Genomic DNA, 25,000 nt, shown 5'->3' on the forward strand with positions numbered 1-25,000 from the left:
TAGGTAATTTGACATGAGATTCCATGCATTATGTCAGGAATCTCATGTCAGTCAACACAGCATGCTCCTCCTAGGTAAGTTAACATGAGATTCCATGCATTGTGTAAGGAATCTCATGTCAGTCAACACAGCATGCTCCTCCTAGGTAAGTTAACATGAGATTCCATGCATTGTGTAAGGAATCTCATGTCAGTCAATACAGCATGCTCCTCCTAGGTAAGTTGACATGAGATTCCATGCATTGTGTAAGGAATCTCATGTCAGTCAATACAGCATGCTCCTCCTAGGTAAGTTAACATGAGATTCCATGCATTGTGTAAGGAATCTCATGTCAGTCAACACAGCATGCTCCTCCTAGGTAAGTTAACATGAGATTCCATGCATTGTGTAAGGAATCTCATGTCAGTCAATACAGCATGCTCCTCCTAGGTAAGTTGACATGAGATTCCATGCATTGTGTAAGGAATCTCATGTCAGTCAACACAGCATGCTCCTCCTAGGTAAGTTGACATGGGATTCCATGCATTGTGTCAGGAATCTCATGTCAGTCAACACAGCATGCTCCTCCTAGGTAAGTTAACATGAGATTCCATGCATTGTGTAAGGAATCTCATGTCAGTCAATACAACATGCTCCTCCTAGGTAAGTTGACATGAGATTCCATGCATTGTGTAAGGAATCTCATGTCAGTCAATACAGCATGCTCCTCCTAGGTAAGTTAACATGAGATTCCATGCATTGTGTAAGGAATCTCATGTCAGTCAACACAGCATGCTCCTCCTAGGTAAGTTAACATGAGATTCCATGCATTGTGTAAGGAATCTCATGTCAGTCAACACAGCATGCTCCTCCTAGGTAAGTTAACATGAGATTCCATGCATTGTGTCAGGAATCTCATGTCAGTCAATACAGCATGCTCCTCCTAGGTAAGTTGACATGAGATTCCATGCATTGTGTAAGGAATCTGATATCTAGTTCTGCATGTTGCTGCTACAACAATTGACTTGAGATTGTAAATATTTAGACAGGTCAGATTTAGATGTATTTTTTACTGGACAATGTTTAAAATAAAGCTTGTTTACCCTCTCTCGACCTAGGATAAAAAATTGGATCAGTATAGGTAGGTGGGGAAAAAAATTTCAAATAGAAAATCATTTCTGGAGGTTAAAATAGTTTTGAGTCGAATCATTTCTAGCCAGTCGATCGGTATGGAACGCCAAATTAACATAAACTCAAATAATTGAAGATATCTTCAATTATTTGAAGATATCATCAATTCAATTATTGGTCTCTTTAATTGAATTCATGTGCACATTAAATCAATTATTGCTCTCATCAATTGCATTAAAGATATCATTAATTCAATTGAAGAGAGCAATAATTGAATTAGTTTGCGCATTAATTCAATTATTGATTGATTTAATACGTGCATTATATCAATTATTGCTCTCTTCAATTGAATTGTAGCGCGCATCAATTCAATTGTTGATATCATTAATTCATTTGAAGAGATTATTAATTCAATTAAAGCACACATCAATTCATTTGAAGAATTAATGCTATCATAAATTCAATTAATGCACCCAATAATTCAGAATTGAAGATATCATTAATTATTTGAAGATATCTTTAATTCAATTGATGGGACCTCCGTGGCTGGGTGGTTAGAGCATCACACTCAAAATCACACGGCCTCTCACCTCCATCGGTTCGAATCCCGCTCGCGCCGGTAAGTGAAAAGTTTCCCAGTTTACTTTCGGAAGGTCGGTGGTCTCTTCCCAAGTGCATTGTATCTGGGTTCTCTCTTCCACCAATAAAAACTGAACTCCACCACATAACTGAAAAATTGTTGAGTGGCAAAAAACATCAATTAATCAATTCAATTCAATTCAATTATTGCACGCATCAAATGAATTGAAGATATCTTCAATTATTTGAGTTTATGTTAATTTGGCGCTCCATAGGTCGGGAGAGGGCAAACAAACAATTTTTTTTAAAAGATGGCCTGGTTGTATAATTTTGTGTCAGTTCCTTTAATCAATAAATTCTTTCTTTTTATTCATTGTTAAACCTTGTCGACATAATTTGCAAGTTCCCATAATCAGTACTCGCATTATTTAGAATAGCGTACAATTGTGATAATTATCCTTCATAACTATTAGGTGACGACAATTTGATTCTGAGAGGGGTGGCAGATTTTGGAAATAAATAATCTACACTGGACTGGCAAGAAAATATATAATATGTACGTGACTATTGCTACCCCCCCCCCCCCCCCCCCCATCACCACTTAATAAAGATTATTTGTAGTCCTGGTTGTTTTAGCTTTTTTTTTTTTGGCTCGTCCAACTCTTCTGTAAGCTTTAAAGTCAGACAACACGTTCCCCAATAATACGTAATTCTTCCCAGCAAAGAATTTGTCTATGAAATATCCTCATAAAAAATTGAGGTACCTTCCCAGGCATTTGTGCAAGATACCACAGGATCGTATTTCTTATATTATCCTACTGGAAAAAACTTGAATTACTGTAATTACAAATTTTGGTGTTTATAGTTGAGAAACATTTTTTAAAATAGTTTAGAAAGAACATTGATAGATATTTTTGGTATATTACAAAGAAATACAAAATCCGATATTTGAGGAACGTGTCGTCAGACCTTAAGCTTAAACACCATTGAATATTAAAGTGAAAAATATCCTAAATACGGATTTTCTGTTATCAGTCTCTCTGATAACTCTGATATAAGCTATTTAAAACAGAACTGGAATTTTTATCGGATTAGGTACGGAGTAGGTTTTATACTTTATATAAATTTTGTGCACATAAACGGTGACGTCGTGCATGAGATTCCTTGCATCTAGTCGGTGTCACAGGTAAACAGCAATGGCTGACTATGTCCTGATTTCTGATTGACCAGTTCAGAAATGACGCGGGATTTCAAATTCCGGTTGTAAATGGGGGTTTGTTGTCGTAAAATGGGAGATATTTTTAGAAAATCGGGATTTCGGGGTATTTTTGCAATCCCGATCGGGATATCGTTATTTGCCTTTTCAGTTGCTTCAAATCGGGAGAATCCTGCACAAATCGGGAAAGTTGGCATGTATGATCTTTTTATTTCCAACAATTGAGCATTAAAAGATCTGAAATGGTAAAACAACATTTCGTTAAAATTATTCACATCGCACACTTTCCCATTTACCAAAGCAAACGCTTCCAAGAATATCTGTTAGTAATGTGCAACTTGTCTTTATATATACATATTCTCTTAGTTATGATATGCAGTCGAGGTTTGAAAAAAAATGTGATATGGTTGTATAATTATAGCTAAAGATGATCAGGAGCAATTCACACACTCCCAGTCAAAACGTCCACAATGTGTCTCCATTACACTTCCTTTTTTCGTAAACTTTTTTTGACACATCGGGATATATAACACCATCATGATTTTTCAAAGACAACTATTTTCAAAACTCAAATAGGACAACTTAAGGTGTGGTCAAGCTTTTGGTCTGTCCAGTATATATTACTATCTATATAATTAGCCTGATTAAGTGGACATTTTTATGAGCTAAATACTGAAGGAAGATTATACCAAGAAAAGGATTTTTCTTCCTTGTTTGGTAGAGTGGTATGAGAGTAGCTGTTAATAGGTGTCTGGTGTTTATAAGAACAGGATGTAGTGTCATGCGTATCAGCCACAGCACACTGACAACTGTGTGCATGCATTGAAAATGTAAATCATTATTTTAAACCTGTATATAAATGGGAATCTTTCCATATTCACTAAACTGGATGATTTTTATTTGAATTTTTCTGTCTGCCTCATAAGTGTGTTTTCAAATTTTATATTCATGTGCATCACCAGGCACAGCACTATTACTTCCACCCCAACTCCTTTGATGTCATCAGAAAATCAATGATTTATTTAGATTTATGCATGATTGGAACACAAATTTTGTGTCTTTTCTGATATAGTCATTGTAAAAAATCTTGTTAAAAAGAAAATATTTCAAACGTTATATATGAATAATTAATGTTTCAAATTCTTGAATTCAAGGGCAATAACTCTATTTCCATAGTTTATTTCTTTATCAAGTTTATTATGTGACAAATTTCTTTTATTATACCCCCTGCAACAAGTTGGGGGGGGGGGAGGTATACTGGAATCAGGTTGTCTGTCTGTCCGTCCGTCCGTCCGTCTGTCTGTAGACGCAATGGTTTCCGGACTCTAAAGCATTATCCTTTCCACCTACCGTCACCATATCATATATATGGACTACCCATGGGATGAAGATGTTCCCTATCGATTTTGGGGTCAAAAGGTCAAAGGTCAAGCGCACTGGACATCGAAGTAGCAATATGGTTTCTGGGCTCTAAAGCGTTATCCTTTCCACCTACAGTCACCATATCATACATATGGACTACCCATGGGATGAAGATGTTCCCTATCGATTTTGGGGTCAAAAGGTCAAAGGTCAAGTGCACTGGACATCGAAGTAGCAATATGGTTTCCGGGCTCTAAAGCGTTTTCCTTTCCACCTACAGTCACCATATCATACATATGGACTACCCATGGGATGAAGATGTTCCCTATCGATTTTGGGGTCAAAAGGTCAAAGGTCACGTGCACTGGACATCGAAGTAGCAATATGGTTCGGTTTGTCATGCCATTTGTTTTTTACACTCAGAAAAGAGGTAGTTTATACCTATTACCAACACCCTTTGGGAGATTGGGGTAAGCGGGGGGTATTCTTAGTGAGCATTGCTCACAGTACCTCTTGTTTTTCATAGACATTTTGTATTTTTTTTGTAAAGAAACAATTTCATGAAATTGTTATGAGTACTATCATATCGATATACAATGTAACCAGTTTTTGTGAAATGTTGATAACACTGTTTAAGGACTGTAATTGTACATTCTTCCCCATTCCTTTCATTTTAGAATCTTAATTAATTTTTTGAAATGAATTACTCAGATAAAACTTCAGTTTAGGCAAGAAATATCTCATTCTTTCTCACAGTGTTTATGTACATGCATGTAAAACTTGCTGAAAGAGTCTGAAAACAAAGATAATTTGAAATTGAGGCTGATATGTAAATTAGCTCAAGCATTTTGTTCTCGGTGCAGCAATTAAACCATGATTCTCTATCTTCAAGCCTTCTATTCTTGTTGAGAACCGCCCCATTCATACCATTTAGCATTAAATTCATTCTCCTATCAAATCCCTTTGTTCCCAAACCATTCAGCATTTGTAAACTTTCACTGGCAATTAGTTTCAGGGTCTGTAGTCTGTACCATTGTGATTAAGTTAATTTTCATTTTAGTTAGTTTTTGTGGTGTTGTCTGTAAATAGTTGTTTATGCTTGTAAGGTGTTTCCGTAGTGTGAGTGTTGGTCGATAAGGCTATTTTTAGCATACCGGTTTGGTCAGTCAGAGTAGCAGCTGTTTGTCAAGCGTGCGGCCACGTTTTCATGCTGTCCAGCAGGGGTCTTTTCTTGGCGAATTCCAGAAGTTAGTCTGGGTAATGGGTAGCCAGAGAGACAAACATTTTACTGTGTGGGCATTGGTTTTCCCCAGCCGGTAAGCTATTTTTTGTGTGAATTATTTGCGAGGTTTTGGGTTAATTTTCTCGTGTATTGTGTTTTCAATTTTGTTGTTAACCAAGTCGCTTTGTGTATAGGTTTTAGGTTAAGTAATTGCTATTTCAGTGCAGAGGGGTTTTAAGAAGCTATCTGGGCCATATCAGGCAGTACTCTCAGCGTTTCAGAAGGTGCTCGGCGTGGGAATCAGAACACGTGAGACCGCGCTGTACGTGTTCCACGTGGTGGATTCGGCAATTATTTTGTGGGCCTAGTGTTCGCATTAATTTGAAGTCGGCGTTACCCAGTATCGTTGTCCAGTGAGAGATCTGTGAGTCCGGGACTGGAAGCGGAGGGGCTGTTAGCGCTGTGTTGTGTATGGAGGCCTGGTGGTGCCAAGTGTGACGTGGCGTTAAATTGAATTGTGCTGAGTAGCCAAACTTTCATATTGAGTTTCAGTAAATTAACATTTTATCAAAAGGAATTTGAGAAATTTTGTATTTACAAAACGTAATTTATTACTGTTTAACTTTTTCTGTAGTTAGCTGAATTTGCTACTATTTGAACCATTTTGTAATACATTTATTACCAGTCAATACATTTTCAGCCTGGAATGACATATTTGTTGTAATTTGACTATTGAATTGTCTTGACAGTTATACGTTATATTGATTGTCAATATTGCCAGGTTTATTATACCAATTTATATTTTCTTTCTCGGTGAGAGAGTATGGGTGTGTGTATGTGAAAGTGTGATTTCTTTGTTTTTCAAACATCTTTATATTTCTTATCTTATTGTTAAATAAATTTTCTTTTTATTTATTCTACGATTTATCATTTTCTCTATTGCCTACACAAAATCCAAAAGAACTTCATTACAACCATCTTCGCTGAAGGGGACTATTGAGAATTTGGTATATGATTTGCTAATGTATGTACACAGTTCAAGTTTCATCACAGTTCGCTGATTTTTATGAGGGACATTGTGCCAAATGCCAAATTCCAGAATGATGCTTTAACTCAGGATTAGCTAAGATATGATAATCATATGTGGTTGTCTAATAAGTACAGTTTCACTTTCATTACAGTTGATTTATTGTAACAAAAATTTGAAGACTTTATAGTTTGACTGCATGGTTGTCTGAAATTCTTTAATTCTTGGAATTTGTCTATTTATCTCAATTTTTAAATTTCCTGAATTCGGATGAAGACGTTTGTCGTGACCCTTGAGTTTGGGATCGTTTGGAGATATGTATTGTGTTGCAATACTTTGTGAATACATGTTTAAACCTGTAATTTAAATTTCTTTTCTCTGAAATATTAAGCACCAGGACTGGGTATCTATAGTGATAATGAACATGGCAAGCTTTACTAATAATTGTGAAATGCATGACCCTTGAATTGGGGTTCAGGCCCCAAGGAAGGAATACATATACCGGTAGTGAAAATACATAAACTTTTTAACTGGGTGCATAGTCATAATGAATATGAGGTCGACCAAATTTGGATATTCATAACCCCTGGGTTAGCTGTGGTTATGGGGGGGGGGGGGGGGGGGGGGGGGGGGGGGATGGGTGGGCTTGTAAACTGAAAATCCTCGGCTAAGAAATAATCTATATTATTATACCCCCCAAACGAAGTTCTGGGGGGTATATAGGAATCACTGTCCGTCCGTCTGTCTGTGCAGATTCGTGTCCGGGCCATAACTTCTTTGTTCTTTGACTTAGGCATACCATATTTGGCACACAGGTAGATCACCATGAGACAATGTGTCAAGTACCTTCATGACTTCTATATGACCTTGACCCTTGACCTCAAGATCAAAATTAAAGGTTTTTTACAATGGATTCGTGTCCGGGCCATAACTTCTTTGTTCTTTGACATAGGCATACCATATTTGACACATGAGTGTATCACCATGAGACGATGTGTCATGTACCTTCTTGACCTCCATATGACCTTGACCCTTGACCTCAAGGTCAAAATTAAAGGTTTTTTACAATGGATTCGTGTCCGGGTCATAACTTCTTTGTTCTTTGACATAGGCATACCATATTTGACACATGAGTGTATCACCATGAGACGATGTGTCATGTACCTTCATGACCTCCATATGACCTTGACCTCAAGGTCAAAATTAAAAGTTTTTACAATGGATTCGTGTCCGGGCCATGCCTTCTTTGTTCTTTGACATAGGCATATCAAATTTGACACATGAGTGTATCACCATGAGACGATGTGTCGAGTACTTTCATGACCTGTATATGACCTTGAACTTTGACCTCAAGGTCAAAATTGATTATAGGGTTTTGACATAGTCATACCATAAGACATGGGTGTATCACCATGAGACTATGTGTCATGTACATTCATGACCTCTTTATGACCTTGACCTTTGATCTCAAGGTCAAAATTATAGGTTTATGCCATGGATTTGTGTTCGGACTATATCTTCCATTTTCTTCTACAAATGCATACCATATTTTTACACTCAGGAAAGAGGTAATTTATACCTATTAACAACACCCTTTGGGAGATTGGGGTAAGCGGGGAGTATTCTTAGTGAGCATTGCTCACAGTACATCTTGTTATATTTTCATGTAAAATACTCGAATCTGATTGGTCGAGAAGCATTTGAAAAAACATTATTACCCTCTGAGAACAGAAAACACGCGCTCCAGGGTGATAGTATCTAGCAACGGGTAACATTACTTGACAATGGGTGATATTATAAAAAATATCACATGCGTCAAATTTATGCGTATACGGTTCGCCGTAGATTGTAAGATGACGTCGTTTGAACGTTTATAATAAACATGAATACCCGCATCAATATACCAAATATTGCATGACAGTGATTGATCAAATCAAACAGACGTAAGTCTTTCTGCTTTGTTGTTTATATAACATTCAGTATGATAAAACAAATATTGCATGTAGTTGAGGGTAACATTGAAAATTTCCACCCCTCGAGAAACCATTGTCAACCTCGGCTACGCCTCGGTTAACAATGGTTTTCTTGGGGTGAAAATTTTCAATGTTACCCTCAACTACATGCACCATTTATATAGTATTTATGCACCTTGCAAAAAAGAAAATGTGTAGCTCATATTTTACTTATAATCGGACAGTGTGTCATTTCATTAAGTCATTATTTTACTTACAATCAGACAGTGTGTCATTTCATTAAGTCATTATTTTACTTACAATCGGACAGTGTGTCATTTCATTAAGTCATTATCTTTAAACAAAGGATCAATTCAGGCTAGCAAAAGAAAAAACCTATCACTCCAGATCTGGTTTGAGTCTTTACTGAATGCTCTGGGACTTTGTGTACACGTAAGGACATGGTTTCGTCCGGCGACAACGGTGGTTGTCGTAGTGAATGGCGGATGCCGTTGTTGAAGAGAACCCAAACTCTCCGAGAGAACCCATGCCAAGCTTCAGGATGAAGCTTCCCTAAGCAGGGGGAAGTGTAGCGGACAATATATTATAGGAAACTTCTACTGCCTCGCTAGTGAGCGAGGGGAAGTGTAGCGGACATATATTATAGGAAACTTCTACTGCCTCACTAGTGAGCGAGGGGAAGTGTAGCGGACAATATTTTTTAGGAAACTTCTACTGCCTCGCTAGTGAGCGAGGGGAAGTGTAGCGGACAACATATTATAGGAAACTTCTACTGCCTCGCTAGTGAGCGAGGGGAAGTGTAGCGGACAATATATTATAGGAACCTTCTACTGCCTCGCTAGTGAGCGAGTTTTTCTATTGATGTGGTAGACTTTCTCTTGATCATGCAAGTTAAGCAAAGATGAGCGTGTTCAGACCGCTGACAGTATGTTCAGACCGCTGACAGTATGTTCAGACCACTGACAGTATGTTCAGACCGCTGACAGTATGTTCAGACCGCTGACAGTATGTTCAGACCGCTGACAGTATGTTCAGACTGCTAACAGTATGTTCAGACTGCTAACAGTATGTTCAGACCGCTGACAGTATGTTCAGACCGCTGACAGTATGTTCAGACTGCTGACAGTATGTTCAGACCGCTGACAGCATGTTCAGACCGCTGACAGTATGCTGATGTGAAGCATTGTGGTTCATACCCTCCTGTATTTTCAAAAATAAAATTTATATTTTATATTTACATTCTACTTTCATTTCTGTTGGAATCCCCAGCCATTTAAATATAGACATACTATATTTATCAAGATTCATACACAAATTGTTCATATATATATAGCTGCATTGTGTTCATGATGAAATGGCTATGATTACAATTTGTGAAGATATCAAAGGCAACAACATTGGAACTGTGTGTGTGTGTGTGTGTGTGTGTATAATTATATATAATGAATTAAATTTTCATCAGCAAGGAAGACTGTTTTATATATTCTCTCGTACATGATAAATCTCCTGGTTTTGCTGGAAGACTCCTGTGATTTCGAGAGTTCGAACGCTACTCATGCTAATTTAAGCTTCATGAAAATTTATGTATATTAAGAATTGTGTATCAAATAGACATGCTGATATACACAAACAATGAGCAGGGTAGATTCAGAACATTTTCCAAATTTGTAAGGGGGGGGGGGGGGGGACAAATGACAAAAAGATGAATTTTGCTAACAATATCGTCAACCAATTTCCCTCCCTGAATCTGCCCGTCCTAAGTTTTACTGTGAGGGTGCTCTCAAAAGTTATGTACATGTATAGTCCTAAGTTTTACTGTGAGGGTGCTCTCAAAAGTTATGTACATGTATAGTCCTAAGTTTTACTGTGAGGGTGCTCTCAAAAGTTATGTACATGTATAGTTCTAAGTTTTACTGTGAGGGTGCTCTCAAAAGTTATTATGTAATGTATGCTCTCTGAATAATATACTTCTTCCTTTTACAGACATGAAAATGGTAGAATGCAGAATTTCCATCTGTAGGAAAGAAGATAATTAAAGTATATTGAAAGAGGACAGGATACGTTTGCACTTAGGGAAACAAACATGGCTACTTCAGTGACCTTTCTTGGTGTTTTCTGGCTTCTTTCATCAGTCACGGGGCAAAACAACAACCGGTTTGAGACAATTTTTACACTTTCTCTGTCGAATTTTCCTCTTGAGAATATTGAGTTTGATCCATGGAGTAACAATGACTGCTTCGTGAGTGGGAAAAATGTCCTTTACAAGTTTAATACACAAGATGGCAACATAGAAAAAAGTCCAGTGAGATCAAAGTTGACTGGACCAGATTATAAATGCCTTGAAAAAGATCAACAAGAGGATTACTGTGGCGATGACTACAACTCAGTGCTGGTTATAACACCAGATAGTGTCATCACTTGCAGCACGTTGTATGGAGGACGGTGTGTCAGACGAGATAAAACATTTTTGAATAATACTTTAGTTGGGAGTACAAGCATTAAATTGGTGTCGAGGGCAAATGCTTCAGCTGTTGGTATATATCTGAATGTGAGTTTAAATGGAAATGCCAGTAAACATGTTCTGTTATTTGCAAAAGAGTACACACCTTTGCAACTTGCACTGGTCAAATTAGATAGAGCTGCAATTTTTTCTATTTCACAAAATCTTTCAGGGAAAACTTTTACATCTGGTTTGTCAGAAGTTGACATATTTGATATATTTTTGACCTCGGATCTTAAAAAAAACTCTGTCAGAATGGACTATAGAGTTGTACTGGAGAATGAAGACTTTGTTTTTCTGTTGGTGAATCAGATCTCACAGGCCAAACTAGTAAAGATCTGTAAAACTATTAATGCTAAGGACCCAAAGAAAGTTTATGAAGACATTCCTTTAACTTGCTCTGACAAAGATGGCACCCATTTCCCCCGTGTTGTGCATGGAACTTTTGTATACGTATCGGGTAAGAGGTACCTGGTGGCTCTATTCACGAACTCCACAGTTTCATCCGCCGTTTGTGTTTATGAAGAAAATGAGATCTATAAGGCATTTTTGGAGTCCAGGAAAAACAGATATGGCTGTCCAAAGAATGATCTCAGAGAAGATGATAAAGTATTTGATTTAGAATCAAATAAATACACAGTTTGTATCAACGTTACTGGTGAAGAGGTATGGTACATAAAACAAATTATACATGTAGTTGGAAATGTATGCAATTAATTGTTATATTGTAAAAAATAGTCCATGAGAAAAAGTAAATTTTTTTGAAAGAGCATCAAAGAAGCTGTTTCTCAATTAGATGTACAGTATTCTAGTTTAGGACTATAGTAATCATTTACAGATACTTGAAGGAACCTTTTATGCCTTGACAAAGGAGAAATTCTGCAATAATATCTCACATGCAGCACCCCAGTTTGGTATCATCGTGGGACTGTTGGCTCTGAATAGAACTGCTGTGTATACCTCTACAGATGTTTTTACTGTGGTGGGGAGCACTGTAGTGAATGACTTGGTTACTCTGTACATTGGGACAGAAGACAGCTGTATTGTGAAGGTAATACAATAACGTGTAATACACAAATATATTTACTGCGAGTTCAACTGACACACTTACATCAACACCAGTTAAAACGATTTGAGACTTTTACAAATTTTAATTCTACATGATTAGTCACAAATATATAAACATACAATGATACAGAAGTACACAACACAGATCTAAAGTTCTACTCAACTTGTTTATAATGATCAGCGTCTCCGTGAATCAGTTCAGGAATCCTCGCACTGGCGTTAATTATACAAATCCAGATCTCACAGATGCGCGATTCCAGGTAGATGATCGGGCCAGGCACTTCACGGACCAGCCGATTACAAAGTGCTTCCATTTTAGCGAGACTGCTTCCATGTTCTTCTCCAGACACAACACTACTTCTGCAGACGATCACGTGCTCTACCTGCCACATCATCCGATCACACACGAAGCTGTCCACATCATCTGATCACACACGGAGCTGTCCACATCATCCGATCATACACGGAGCTGTCCACATCATCCAATCACACACGAAGCTGTCCACATCATCCGATCACACACGGAGCTGTCCACATCATCCGATCACACACGGAGCTGTCCACATCATCCGATCACACACGGAGCTGTCCATGTCATCCAATCACACCGTTGCAGTTATTAGACTACCTCTTTGAAAAAATAATAATTCATTGCTTACATTTACATTTTTGATACCTGTTTAGCTCACCTGAGCTGAAAGCTCAGTGAGCTTTTCTAATCACCTATCTGTCTGTCCATCCATCTGTAAACTTTTCACATTTCAACTTTTTTTCCAGAACCACATAGCCAATTTCAGCCGAACTTGGTAAAAAGCATCCTTCGGTGAAGGGCTTTCAAGTTTGTCCATATGAACCATGCCCCCTTCAAATGGGAGATAATCACAAAAATGCAAATATAGGGTAGGGTCATTTAAAAATCTTTTCAAGAACCACTGGGCCAGAAGAACTGAAATTCATATGAAAGCTTCTGACATAGTGCAGATTCAAGTTAAAATCATGGCCCCCAGGGGTAGGATGGGGCCACAATAGGGATCAAGGTTGTACATACAAATATATAGAGAAAGTCTTTAATTAAAAGAGCTTCATGGCCTCTGGAGGTAGTGTGGGCCCACAATAGGGTATCAAAAGTTTGCATGCAAATTTAGAGGGAAAATCTCAAAAAATCTTCTCAAGAATCACCAGGCCATAGGAGTGAAGGTTTATGTGAAAGCTTCAGTAGATTCAAATTTTATTCAGATTCAGATCATGCCTCTGACAAAATTTCCGGTTCCTGTGGGTTTAAATGCAGACGACATGCTCGACAACGTTCGTACGCCAAACAACAGTGATTCGGTCTTTGCAGTTATAAGAAAATATCATTAAAACTCTCTAATGCTTTTTATTAAAGGGTTTAAAGTGTAAATATAAGCCTTTAACAGTATTTACATGGAGATGATGAGAACTATTCCTGTAAAAACAATCACTAGTGACTTAAAATAAGGTGACCTTTTTAGTCCTATTGATGGTGTGCATTTCCCAATTTTCAAGTCAGAATTCTTGTGATTAAATGCTCATAGTACACAATCTCAGTTGGAGTTTGTGAAGCGCATAATTATACCCCCCGAACGAAGTTATGGGGGGTATATAGGAATCACTTTGTCTGTCCGTCCGTCTGTCTGTCTGTGCAGATTCGTGTCCGTGCCATAACTTCTTTGTTCTTTGACTTAGGCATACCATATTTGGCACACAGGTAGATCACCATGGGGCAATGTGTCAAGTACCTTCATGACCTCTATATGACCTTGACCCCTATATGACCTTGACCCTTGACCTCAAGGTCAAAATTAAAGGTTTTTTACAATGGATTCGTGTCTGGGCCATAACTTCTTTGTTCTTTGACATTGGCATACCATATTTGACACATGAGTGTATCACCATGAGACGATGTGTCATGTACCTTCATGCCTCTATATGACCTTGACTTCAAGGTCAAAATTAAAGGTTTTTACAATGAATTTGTGTCCAGGCCATAACTTCTTTGTTCTTTGACATAGGCATACCATATTTGACACATGAGTGTATCACCATGAGACGATGTGACAAGTACCTTCATGACCTCTATATGACCTTGACCCTTGACCTCAAGGTCAAAATTAAAGGTTTTTTTTTTTTACAATGGATTCGTGTCCGGGCCATAACTTCTTTTTTCTTTGACATAGGCATACCATATTTGACACATGAGTGTATCACCATGAGACGATGTGTCATGTACCTTCATGACCTCCATATGACCTTGACCTCAAGGTCAAAATTAAAGGTTTTTACAATGGATTCATATCAGGGCCATTACTTCTTTGTTCTTTGACATAGGCATATCATATTTGACACATGAGTGTATCACCATGAGACGATGTGTCGAGTACCTTCATGACTTCTATATGACCTTGAACTTTGACCTCAAGGTGAAAATTTATTATATGGTTTTGACATAGTCATACCATAAGACATGGGTGTATCACCATGAGACTATGTGTCATGTACATTCATGACCTCTTTATGACCTTGACCTTTGATCTCAAGGTCAAAATAATAGGTTTATGCTATGGATTTGTGTTCGGACTATGACTTCCATTTTCTTCTACAAATGCATACCATATTTTTACACTTAGGAAAGAGGTAGTTTATACCTATTAACAACACCCTTTGGGAGATTGGGGAAAACGGGGGGTATTCTTACAGTACATCTTGTTCAAAATGATGTTGATTTGCATTTCAGGTCAAAATCCAACATTTGAAGAAATGTATTCTTGTGTGAAAAAAATTACCCAGTTACTTTTAGCCGATAGATTAAAGATATAAATGTTTTGCATATTATTGCTAGGTTTTTCTGGACCCATCCATGGCTTTAGCAATTGAGCTGGAAAAGATGAAAGTACCACAGGACGAATCTGAGATAAAAGCTGTTAGAAATGTACAAGGAAACTTATATTTAATGTCACAAAACAAGGTACTTGTATTTGGTATTTGCATGATATATTCTACATAATTTTTATGCCCCCCTTTGAAAAAGAGGGGGCATATTGTTTTGCAACTGTCGGTCGGTCGGTCGGTCTGTAGACCATGTGTTGTCCGCTCAATATCTTGAGAACCATTCACTTGATGATAATGATATTTTATATGTGGGTTAGTTATGAGTAGAAGATGACCCCTTTTGTTTTTCAGGTCAAAAGGTCAAAGGTCAAGGGTCAATCTACTTTGGACATGGGAATATAATGTCCGCTCAATATCTTGAGAACCTTTTGCTTGAAAGACATCAAACTTGGCACACTGGTACATCCTATGGAGTAGATGACCCCTATTGATTTTGAGGTTATATGGTCAAGGGTCAAACTGGGCATAGGAATATACTGACCATTCAATGTGTAGAGAACCCTTTGCTTGACAGACATCAAACTTGGTACACCAGTACATCTTCAAAAGAAGATGACCCCTATTGATTTTGAGGTCACATGGTCAAAGGTCAAGGGTCAAACTGGGCATCGGAATATACTGTCCATTCAATATCTTGAGAACCTTTTGCTTGACAGACATCAAACTTGGTACACTGGTACATCTTCAGGAGAAGATGACCCCTACTGATTTTGAGGTCACATGGTCAAAGGTCAAGGGTCAAACTGGACATAGGAATATACTGTCCGTTCAATATATTGAAAACCCTTTCCTTGACAGACATCAAACGTGTTTCACTGGTACATCTTCAGGAGAAGACGGCCCCTATTGATTTTCAGATCACATGTTTAAAGGTCAAGGGTCTAACTGGACATTGGAATATACTGTCTGCTCAATATCTTGAGAACCCTTTCCTTGACAGACATTAAACTTGGTACACTGGTACATCTTCAGGAGTTGATGACCCCTATTGATTTTTAAGTCACATGATCAATCAACTCTTGACATAGGAAGATATTGTCTGCTCAATATTTTGAATTGATGATACTACTCTCAATTAAATGATGTGTGTGTGTGTATAACCCTTTTCAATTTTGCACCATGGGGGGCATATGTGTTTTACAAACATCTCTTGTTTATTATTGAAGTGCACAATTAATTTCCATTAGTGAAGTTCTCAATTGGAAAACACAGGAACATTGACTCTTGTCTAGTAATCATTAATCTAGTAAAAATCTGATATCAAGGTTAATTAACCTGGCTCACTTTGGTTGTCATTCTTAGCTCACCTGAGTTAAAAACTCAAGTGAGCTTCTCTGATCACCTGTTGTCTGCTGTCAGTCCGTCTGTAAACTTTTCACATTTTCTATCTTTTCTCCAGAAACACTGGGCCAATTTCAACCAAACTTGGCTAAAAAGCATCCTTGGTTGCAGGGCTTTCAAGTTTGTTCAAATGAAGGGCCATGATAATCACAAAACTGCAAAAATAGGATGGGATCATTGAAAGATCTTCTAAAGAACCACTAGCCAGAAAAGCTGAAGTTTACATGAAAACTTCCTGACATAGTGCAGATTCAAGTTTGTTCAAATCATGACCCTTGTGGGGCCACAATAGGCGATCAAAATTTTACATGCGAATATATTGGGGAAAATCTTCTTCTCAAGAACCACAGGGCCAGTAAAATTCAAATTTACATGAAAGCTTCCTGACAGAGTGCAGATTCAAGTTTGTAAAAATCATGGCCCCCGGGGTTAGGTTGGGGCCACAATAGGGTATCAAAGTTTTGCATGCAAATTTTTAGGGTAAATCTTTAAAATTCTTCTTCTCATGTACTGGGCCAGAAAAGTTTACGTTTACATGAAAGCATCCTGACATTGTGCAGATTTAAATTTGAGAAAATCATGGCCATGGAACGAAGAGTGGGGCCACAATAGGGGATCAAATTTTAAATACAAATACATGTATATAGAGAAAATCTTTAAAAAATCTTCTCAAGAACCACTTGGGAAGAGAAGTTTACATTTACATGAAAGCTTCCTGACATAGTGCAGATGCAAGTATGTAAAAATCATGGCCCTTGGGTGTAGGTTGGGGCCAGAATAGGGATAAAAGTTTTACATGCGGATATATAGGAGAAATCTTTAAATATTGGCCAAGTTGACTCACCAGGTGAGCGATGTGGCCCATGGTCTTTTGTTTTGTGCTATGCTTGTAGATATTCATTTGATAATTGGTACATTTTTAGTTTGCTTCTACAAAGTTGATAAGAACTAGTGGAGTCACATCCACAGCAGCTTATAGCTTACATCCAAGTTTCTTATTTATGTAGATATGAGTACTATACCCATTAAAACTTCTAACATAGTAATACAACAATGTAAACTAATATTTTGAAGAAGAAAAATGATATATTACTGATGGAGATGCAGAAGTGTTCATTTTTGAGAGAGAATTTAAGAGAGAGTTATGAAAAGACAAGGTTCCAATTTGTTCCACAGGGTTTCAAATTTTTCATTATCACCATTTTTGTATGAAATGAAGTTTTGGGTTTCGTAATAGAGTTGCCTGTCTGATCAGAAGTAAAAAATAAAAATTAAAAACATTTTCCCACGCTTTAACTTTATAATAGTAAAAATTATAAACATTTTCCCATGCTGTAACTTTATAATAGTAAAATTAAAAACATTTTCCCATGCTGTAACTTGATAATAGTAAAAATTAAAAACATTTTCCCATGCTGTAACTTTATAATAGTAAAAATTAAAAACATTTTCCCATGCTGTAACTTGATAATAGTAAAAATTGAAAACATTTTCCCATGCTGTAACTTTATAATAGTAAAATTAAAAACATTTTCCCATGCTGTAACTTTATAATAGTAAAATTAAAAACATTTTCCCATGCTGTAACTTGATAATAGTAAAAATTAAAAACATTTTCCCACGCTGTAACTTTATAATAGTAAAAATTAAAAACATTTTCCCACGCTGTAACTTTATAATAGTAAAAATTAAAAATATTTTCCCATGCTGTAACTTTATAATAGTAAAATTAAAAACATTTTCCCATGCTTTAACTTGATAATAGTAAAAATTAAAAACATTTTCCCATGCTGTAAGGGCTGTTCCAGAAATGATCAAATGGGGGGGGGGGGGGGGTCGGGCGGCAAACGATATTTTTTTGTGTGGGTGGTCGTATTTTTTCATATTTTATTTGGTTTGTGGTTGGACTGTTAAAAAAATATTTATTATGGGTAGTGGGTAGTTCCTAATGTTTTTTAATTTTGTGCCATGTGGGTGTTGAGTTTTCAGAATATTTTTATTGTCGCTCTTGTCGTGTTGGTTACAAAACGTCGGAGGAAAACGTGCTTTCGAAATGCTGCTTTCGAAATTGGAAAACGGAAGTAACATAGAACTATTCGAGTTGTCGCTCTTTGCAGCGCATAACATTCCATTACGGCACTCTTCAAATTAGAGGCGCGTTTAGTAGGGTCCCTTGGGACGTGATGGCGGTGAACTCTGTTCTGTAGATTACTACAGTTTACAGTGCATCGATTTTGGGAATATTTTGAAACCAATAGGTATTCCGTTTTCTAATAAAAATAGGCAAACCTTGGTTGATTTATGCGAGGGTACCAATGCGTTATATTTATCAGTCAGTGTGATGGTGATATAGAGGCCTCCGGGCGCGGGCACCATTAGAAGACGAACGATTCGTAGAAAAACATATCCATACCCATTTCATGATAATAGCATCGCTTGGACTCCCAATCTTTCCAACATTCCCGCCATAGATGCCTTTGATTGTTGATGTGACATCGTTTCTTCAGAACTACTGTGATACAATGTCGCACAGGCATTACCGCGTCATTGACTAATATGTTGACGGTGCTACCGTTTGAGCGAGCGCAGCTTCATGTATGTACATATTTTGTAATGTTCATTCTTTGATCAGGTTCAATTTAAACAATATCTATTTGCAAAATACTCATTACATGAATTTTCTCCCAGGGTTTTATATTAAAATTAAATCATTAAAACATGTATACATGAATCGGAAACATAGATTTACCCAAAAACACCCAAGAATACCCCAAAACACCCAACAATATCATAGAACAACACAGTAAACAACCAATATCGTTCATATATTAAAGAAAAATTGATTTTTTTAGTAAAAATTTTAACCTATAAATAATTTAACCAATAGCATTTGGTGTAAAACAAACAATATGAATATTTTGTTAAGGTAACTCCATGCTCGCAGTTTTATCTGATACAAGTTCAAAGTGTGCATTTATTTCCATTCATTAGAGTTAAAACTAACAAATTGTCAAATAAAATACATAGGTCATCACACTTTTTAAGATGTGAGACGTACATAAACAGAATCATATATCACCGTCAGAAAAGTGCAATTTTCCATTAACAGTGATATTAAAACTCCATACAAACTGGTTATGATGATATAGTAGCATTCATAACAATTTCATGAAACTATCTTCACAAAAATATACAAAATGTCTGTAAAAAATAAAGGAAATCATCGCATAATAGACTTGATAAAGAAATCAATAGCAACAGAGTTATTGCCCTTGGATTCAATATTTTGAAACGTATCATTGATTATTCATCTATAACTTAGACTTTTGAAATATTTTATTCTAACAAGATTTTTTACAATAACTATAGGAAAAGACTACAACAAAATTTATGTTCTTAACATGCATAAATCTAAATAAATCATTGATTTTGCAAAATCTGATGACATCACAGGAGGGTGGAATTGTTTATTTTACAATCTACTCATATCTGCTTTGCAATGGTCTCCAGTAATTAAAGTTCAATTGCTTTCCTTTGATGTAATAATTTAGCCTATAATATCGATCATTGATTAAATATGATTTTTCATTTCTTTTTTTTAAATATCGGTTAAAATCTAATTTTTTTTTCTTCTTTTGTTTTTTTAAAAATTTTATTTAGATATAAAATATACATTTATATGTCATGTGACTCCGATGAGCAGGGAAAATTAACCGAGTTATCGATCTTGAAATAACTCTTTTATGTATATTGATACCATTTCAAATAATATACGGCGAAATTGTTCAGTTTTCTTCGTAAATAACATAGTTTTAACCAATATTTTATTTTAAATTGTGTTTTTGGGTCTTTTCATTGTGTTTTTGGGTGTTCTTTGGTATTTTTGGGTGTTTTGGGGTAAATCTACGAGCCGACATGAATCTCATTTAAATATTTTTATGCTATATATACATTTTATTTCTGCTGCCTTCACTGTATATGTGACTTGCTTAAACTTTGATGCACGATCTGTTCTGAACTGTATGTTCTCAGCCTCTACTTCCTTTTTTCTACTCTCAATCTTTGGAAGTTCCACGCGACGTATCGAAAACTGGGGAGCGGATGGAAAGATCTAATTTTAATTAGATTGTTTGAACACAAAACGCATTTCAATATATCATGAAAATTTAAAAATAAATCGATAAATTCAACTATTTGGCATGTATATCCCCCCCCCCCCCCCCCCCCATCCTGCGAACTTATCTAATTAGAAAAATGAAATTCATATGATAATCCCCTTGTAGCAATTCTATGTTCCAAAAGAGAAAATTAGAACAAGTTTTATAATATTGTACATAATCCTAGTTGTAACACAATGAAGAAATATTTCAGCATTCAAATATAATCATTGAATAAAATTGCAACATCATTGATTTCAGCCCCTCTCCTGGAATGCTGTTGTTGTGAGGATACATTAATTAAGATCAATTTACAAAACTAGAATTAAGGATTTTTCAGTCGTTAATTTATTTAGCAAGTGGCATGGGGTTGGTTATCATGAGGGGCGGGGAGGAGGGGGGGGGGGGGTGTCATCCTGGTTTGCATTACCGGACATGTTAAAAGGAAATGGATTGAAGCACTTGTTATTTTTAGTCGCGGGAAAAAACCCAAAGATTTTTTAAAAAATGTTTTCAATCTGATCAATTTTTTGTAATTTTTTAAATAGCACTAATTCAGTACCTGTAATCCCTCACATATTCTAACAATGTTTAAGAAGTTAGTCTCTCCCCCCCCCCCCCCCCCTTTTTTTTTTGTTAGAATGATAAATTCCTATTGAGAATTTAGTATTTTAATCGATTATGTATGCCTAATGTTCACGTAATACTAACATCCCTGTAGTATGATTTTTAACAAGTACGTATTTAGATCCGCCACCGTCAGCCTTATTATGACGTACGTCAAAACGTAGACATGATGTCACACATCATCTTAGCCTGCCTTTCATAAACATTGCACTCCGTTAAACATTTCGCCTAATGGTGCACTAAAGTTTGGAGCTAGGAGGCCACAAGATTAGGATGATATTCTGCGTAAGTTCACAATCATATTCCAAGGTGTGACTTCGCGAGATCTCAGCCATTTTTGACAAGGGACTTCTGGGATTGGCGTCAAAAGATTTTCCTGTTAGAGGTTGAAATTTAGCTCAGATTATTTCCCGCGCTCTAGTCATTAGAGCTCGCAGTACGAGCCAGCGCTCGCTACTGGAATGTTTGTCCCGAAAACATCGCGAGATTTGTACTGTGTTCATTTTTAAAAATATTTTTGTGGTGGGTCTGGTTAGGTTTTTTTTAATTAGATGGGTCATTGTAAAATGAGTTATATTAATTTGATGGGTCATGGGGCAATTTTTAGGTCACCTGAATTCATTCAGGTGACCTATTGCTATCTGTTTTTGTCCGTCGTCGTTCGTCGTGCGTTAACATTTGAACATTTTCAGCTTCTTCTCTGAAACCCCTGAACCAATTTTGGCATATAGCATCTGTGGGTGGAGGGGAACAAAAATTGTGAAATTCGTGGTCCCTGCCCCCCTGGGGCCTGAGGGGTGGGGCAAAAACCATCAAAATGAGTGTAATTTTAAAAAATCTTCTTTACTCCTGGACATCAAGAAGCCAAACTGTGGGCATAATTATAATGAGCATTGAGCCCTCTACCAAAATTGTGAAATTCATGGCCCCTGGGGCAGGGGTTCTTGTGTTAGGGTGGGGCTCTATTGGTCATATAGTGAAAATGTAGAAATTCTTTGAAAATCTTCTCTGTCTCTGGGTATTAAGTAGACAATCTAATAGCATGGTAATGATAAGCAAGGATACCTCTTTATACCCCCCGCAACAAGTTGTGGGAGGGTATACTGGAATTGGGTTGTCCGTTTGTCCGTCCGTGTGTAGACGCAATGGTTTCCGGGCTCTAAAGCATTATCCTTTCCACCTACCATCACCATATCATACATATGGACTACCCATGGGATGAAGATGTTCCCTATTGATTTTGGGGTCAAAAGGTCAAAGGTCAAGCGCACTGGACATTGAAGTAGCAATATGGTTTCCGGGCTCTAAAGCGTTATCCTTTCCACCTACAGTCACCATATCAAACATATGGACTACCCATGGGATGAAGATGTTTCCTATCGATTTTGGGGTCAAAAGGTCAAAGGTGGCGCGCACTGGACATTGAAGTAGCAATATGGTTTCCGGGCTCTAAAGCGTTATCCTTTCCACCTACAGTCACCATATCATACATATGGACTACCCATGGGATGAAGATGTTCCCTATCGATTTTGGGGTCAAAAGGTCAAAGGTCATGCGCAGTGGATATCGAAGTAGCAACACTCAGAAAAGAAGTAGTTTATACCTATTACCAACACCCTTTGGGAGATTGGGGTAAGCGGGGGGTATTCTTAATGAGCATTGCTCACAGTACCTCTTGTTAAAAATTGTGAAATTCATGGCCCCTGGATCAGGGGTTCTGGTGCTTGGGTGGAGCTCTATAAGTCATATAGTGAAAATGCATTATTTCTTTGAAAATCTTCTCTGTCCTTGGGTATTAAGTAGACAAACCAATAGCATGGTTATGATGAGCAAGGATGCCTCTTTTAAAATTGTGAAATTCATGGCCCCTGGGTCAGGGATTCTGGTATTAGGGTGGGGCCCTATTGATCATATAGTGAAAATGCATTTTATTTCTTTGAAAATCTTCTCCTCTGCTGCTGGGTATTAAGTAGACAAACTAATAGTATGATAATGATGATCAAGGATGCTTCTTTCAAAACTGAAATTTATGGCCCCTGGGTCAGGGGTTCTGGTGCAAAGGCGGGGCTGACCACATAGCTATTCAGTGTTTCTTCCATCCAAAAGTAAAATTCTTATATTTAAACACAAACCTAATTCAAACATTGGAAGGTTGTTACATGATACTCAGGTGACCTATAAGGCCCCTGGGCCTCTTGTTTATTTTTTTTTATGGGTGCTTGGTATATACAAAAGGTGCCTCCCTACCCCCCATGTATTTATTTCTGGAATAGCCCATACTTGATAATAGTAAAAATTAAAAACATTTTCCGGGCACTCTGTAACTTTATAATAGTAAAATTAAAAACATCTTCCCATGCTGTAACTTGATAATAGTAAAAATTAGAAACCTTTTCCCATGCTGTAACTTTATAATAGTAAGGCATTTGCTACTGCTCAGGAGTGATTTTATCATGGTCTGGAATTAAAGACATTTAACCAAGGTCAAATTCACTTAAAAGAAAAAAAACAAACAAACTTTTGACATCAAGTGATTTGAAGAAACCCACTTACAAAACACAACACCCCTAAGTTCTTTGATGCATCTATTAAATTTTCCGAAAAGGCTTTTACAGCAAACAAATATATTTCAATTCAGATTGTCAAAGTTTTGAGGAAGAATTGTGAAGATTTCTCTGGAAACTGTCATGCCTGTATGAAGGCCAAGGATGCCCACTGTGGATGGTGTATAACGAACGAACGGTAATGTGATATTGCAATATATCAACCCAAAGGTATTACGATGACATGATTAATAGCGACCCAAAGGTAATGTGATATTGCAATATATTATCCCAAAGGTATTACGATGACATGATTTATAACGACCCAAAGGTAATGTGATATTGCAATATATCAACCCAAAGGTATTACGATGACATGATTTATAACAACCCAAAGGTAATGTGATATTGCAATATATCAACTCAAAGGTATTACGATGACATGATTTATAACGACTTTAAGGTAATGTGATACTGCCATAATGTGTAATAACTTAATGGTAATAACAATGTTTATTATATGCCTACCAATAATCCATGTTTTGATACTGTTAAATTCACAGACAGTGATCGTACTCTCCGGATCACCACGCTGTTGTTTTCTGATTCCTCTGAAACTGATGATGTCACAATGCATCAACGCAAGGTTTTTTGTGGAAAATGATCGACCACGTCACAAACAAAAGTGCATACACAAAAAATAATTTCACTGTATGCTGATTTTGATTAAAGAAGTAGGCCCACGAAGGGTCAAAATCGGCCCTGTCACAGAAATTAACGAAACTGATGAAATGTAATGTTAAAGTATCATAATTTGAATATCAGATGGAATTATTCCAAAATTATTTGTAAGTATGGCATTACAGTGGGTCAAATGTTAATTAGTATGCCAGAATGCAATTTTGTCAAAAAATAACAAGAGAGCTCCTAATCACATGGTTTCTGTTTTCCATACAGATCGAAACATTGCTTTAATTATATGTATTTGCTTCTTAAATGAATTACAAATAATAACAATTGTCTAAATAAATGATGTCAAGGCCAGTAGTGTAAATTTTACATCAGTCTAAACGTTACAAATGCAACCTGTGAACAAACACCAGTGTGTCTTTGAATAGATAACGCTGACTGTAATTTTTAGGTCACCTGAGTAAACTCAGGTGACCTATTGCAATTGTTTGTCGTCTGTCGTTGTCCGTCGTGCATTAACAATTGAACGTTTTTAACTTCTTCTTGATAACTACCTGTCGAATTCTTTTCAAATCTGGTATAAAGCATCTTTGGGGCAAGGGGGACTTAAATTAAATTTCAGGACTCCAGCACCCTTGGGGCCTTAGGGGCTGGGCAAAATCTGTCCAAAATTG

At 36.9% G+C, this 25,000-nt stretch overlaps 1 protein-coding gene across 3 annotated transcripts in view; it reads left to right on the forward strand.

Moving 5' to 3' along the window:
* The window catches only part of LOC125655395 (plexin-A4-like), a 197,262-nt gene that overhangs the window by 8,540 nt on the left and 163,722 nt on the right, over positions 1-25,000 (forward strand). For all 3 annotated transcript variants that reach the window (XM_056142959.1, XM_048885664.2, XM_048885665.2), the window contains exons 2-5: positions 10,473-11,655; positions 11,828-12,040; positions 14,918-15,043; positions 23,732-23,835. In XM_056142959.1, coding sequence (XP_055998934.1) covers positions 10,573-11,655; positions 11,828-12,040; positions 14,918-15,043; positions 23,732-23,835 — 1,526 coding nt within the window. In that variant the 5' untranslated portion in view covers positions 10,473-10,572. The remainder of the gene's footprint in view (positions 1-10,472; positions 11,656-11,827; positions 12,041-14,917; positions 15,044-23,731; positions 23,836-25,000) is intronic.

Source organism: Ostrea edulis, chromosome 7, assembly GCF_947568905.1.
Source record: "Ostrea edulis chromosome 7, xbOstEdul1.1, whole genome shotgun sequence".
In the NCBI taxonomy this organism is placed as follows: Eukaryota; Metazoa; Mollusca; class Bivalvia; order Ostreida; family Ostreidae; genus Ostrea; species Ostrea edulis.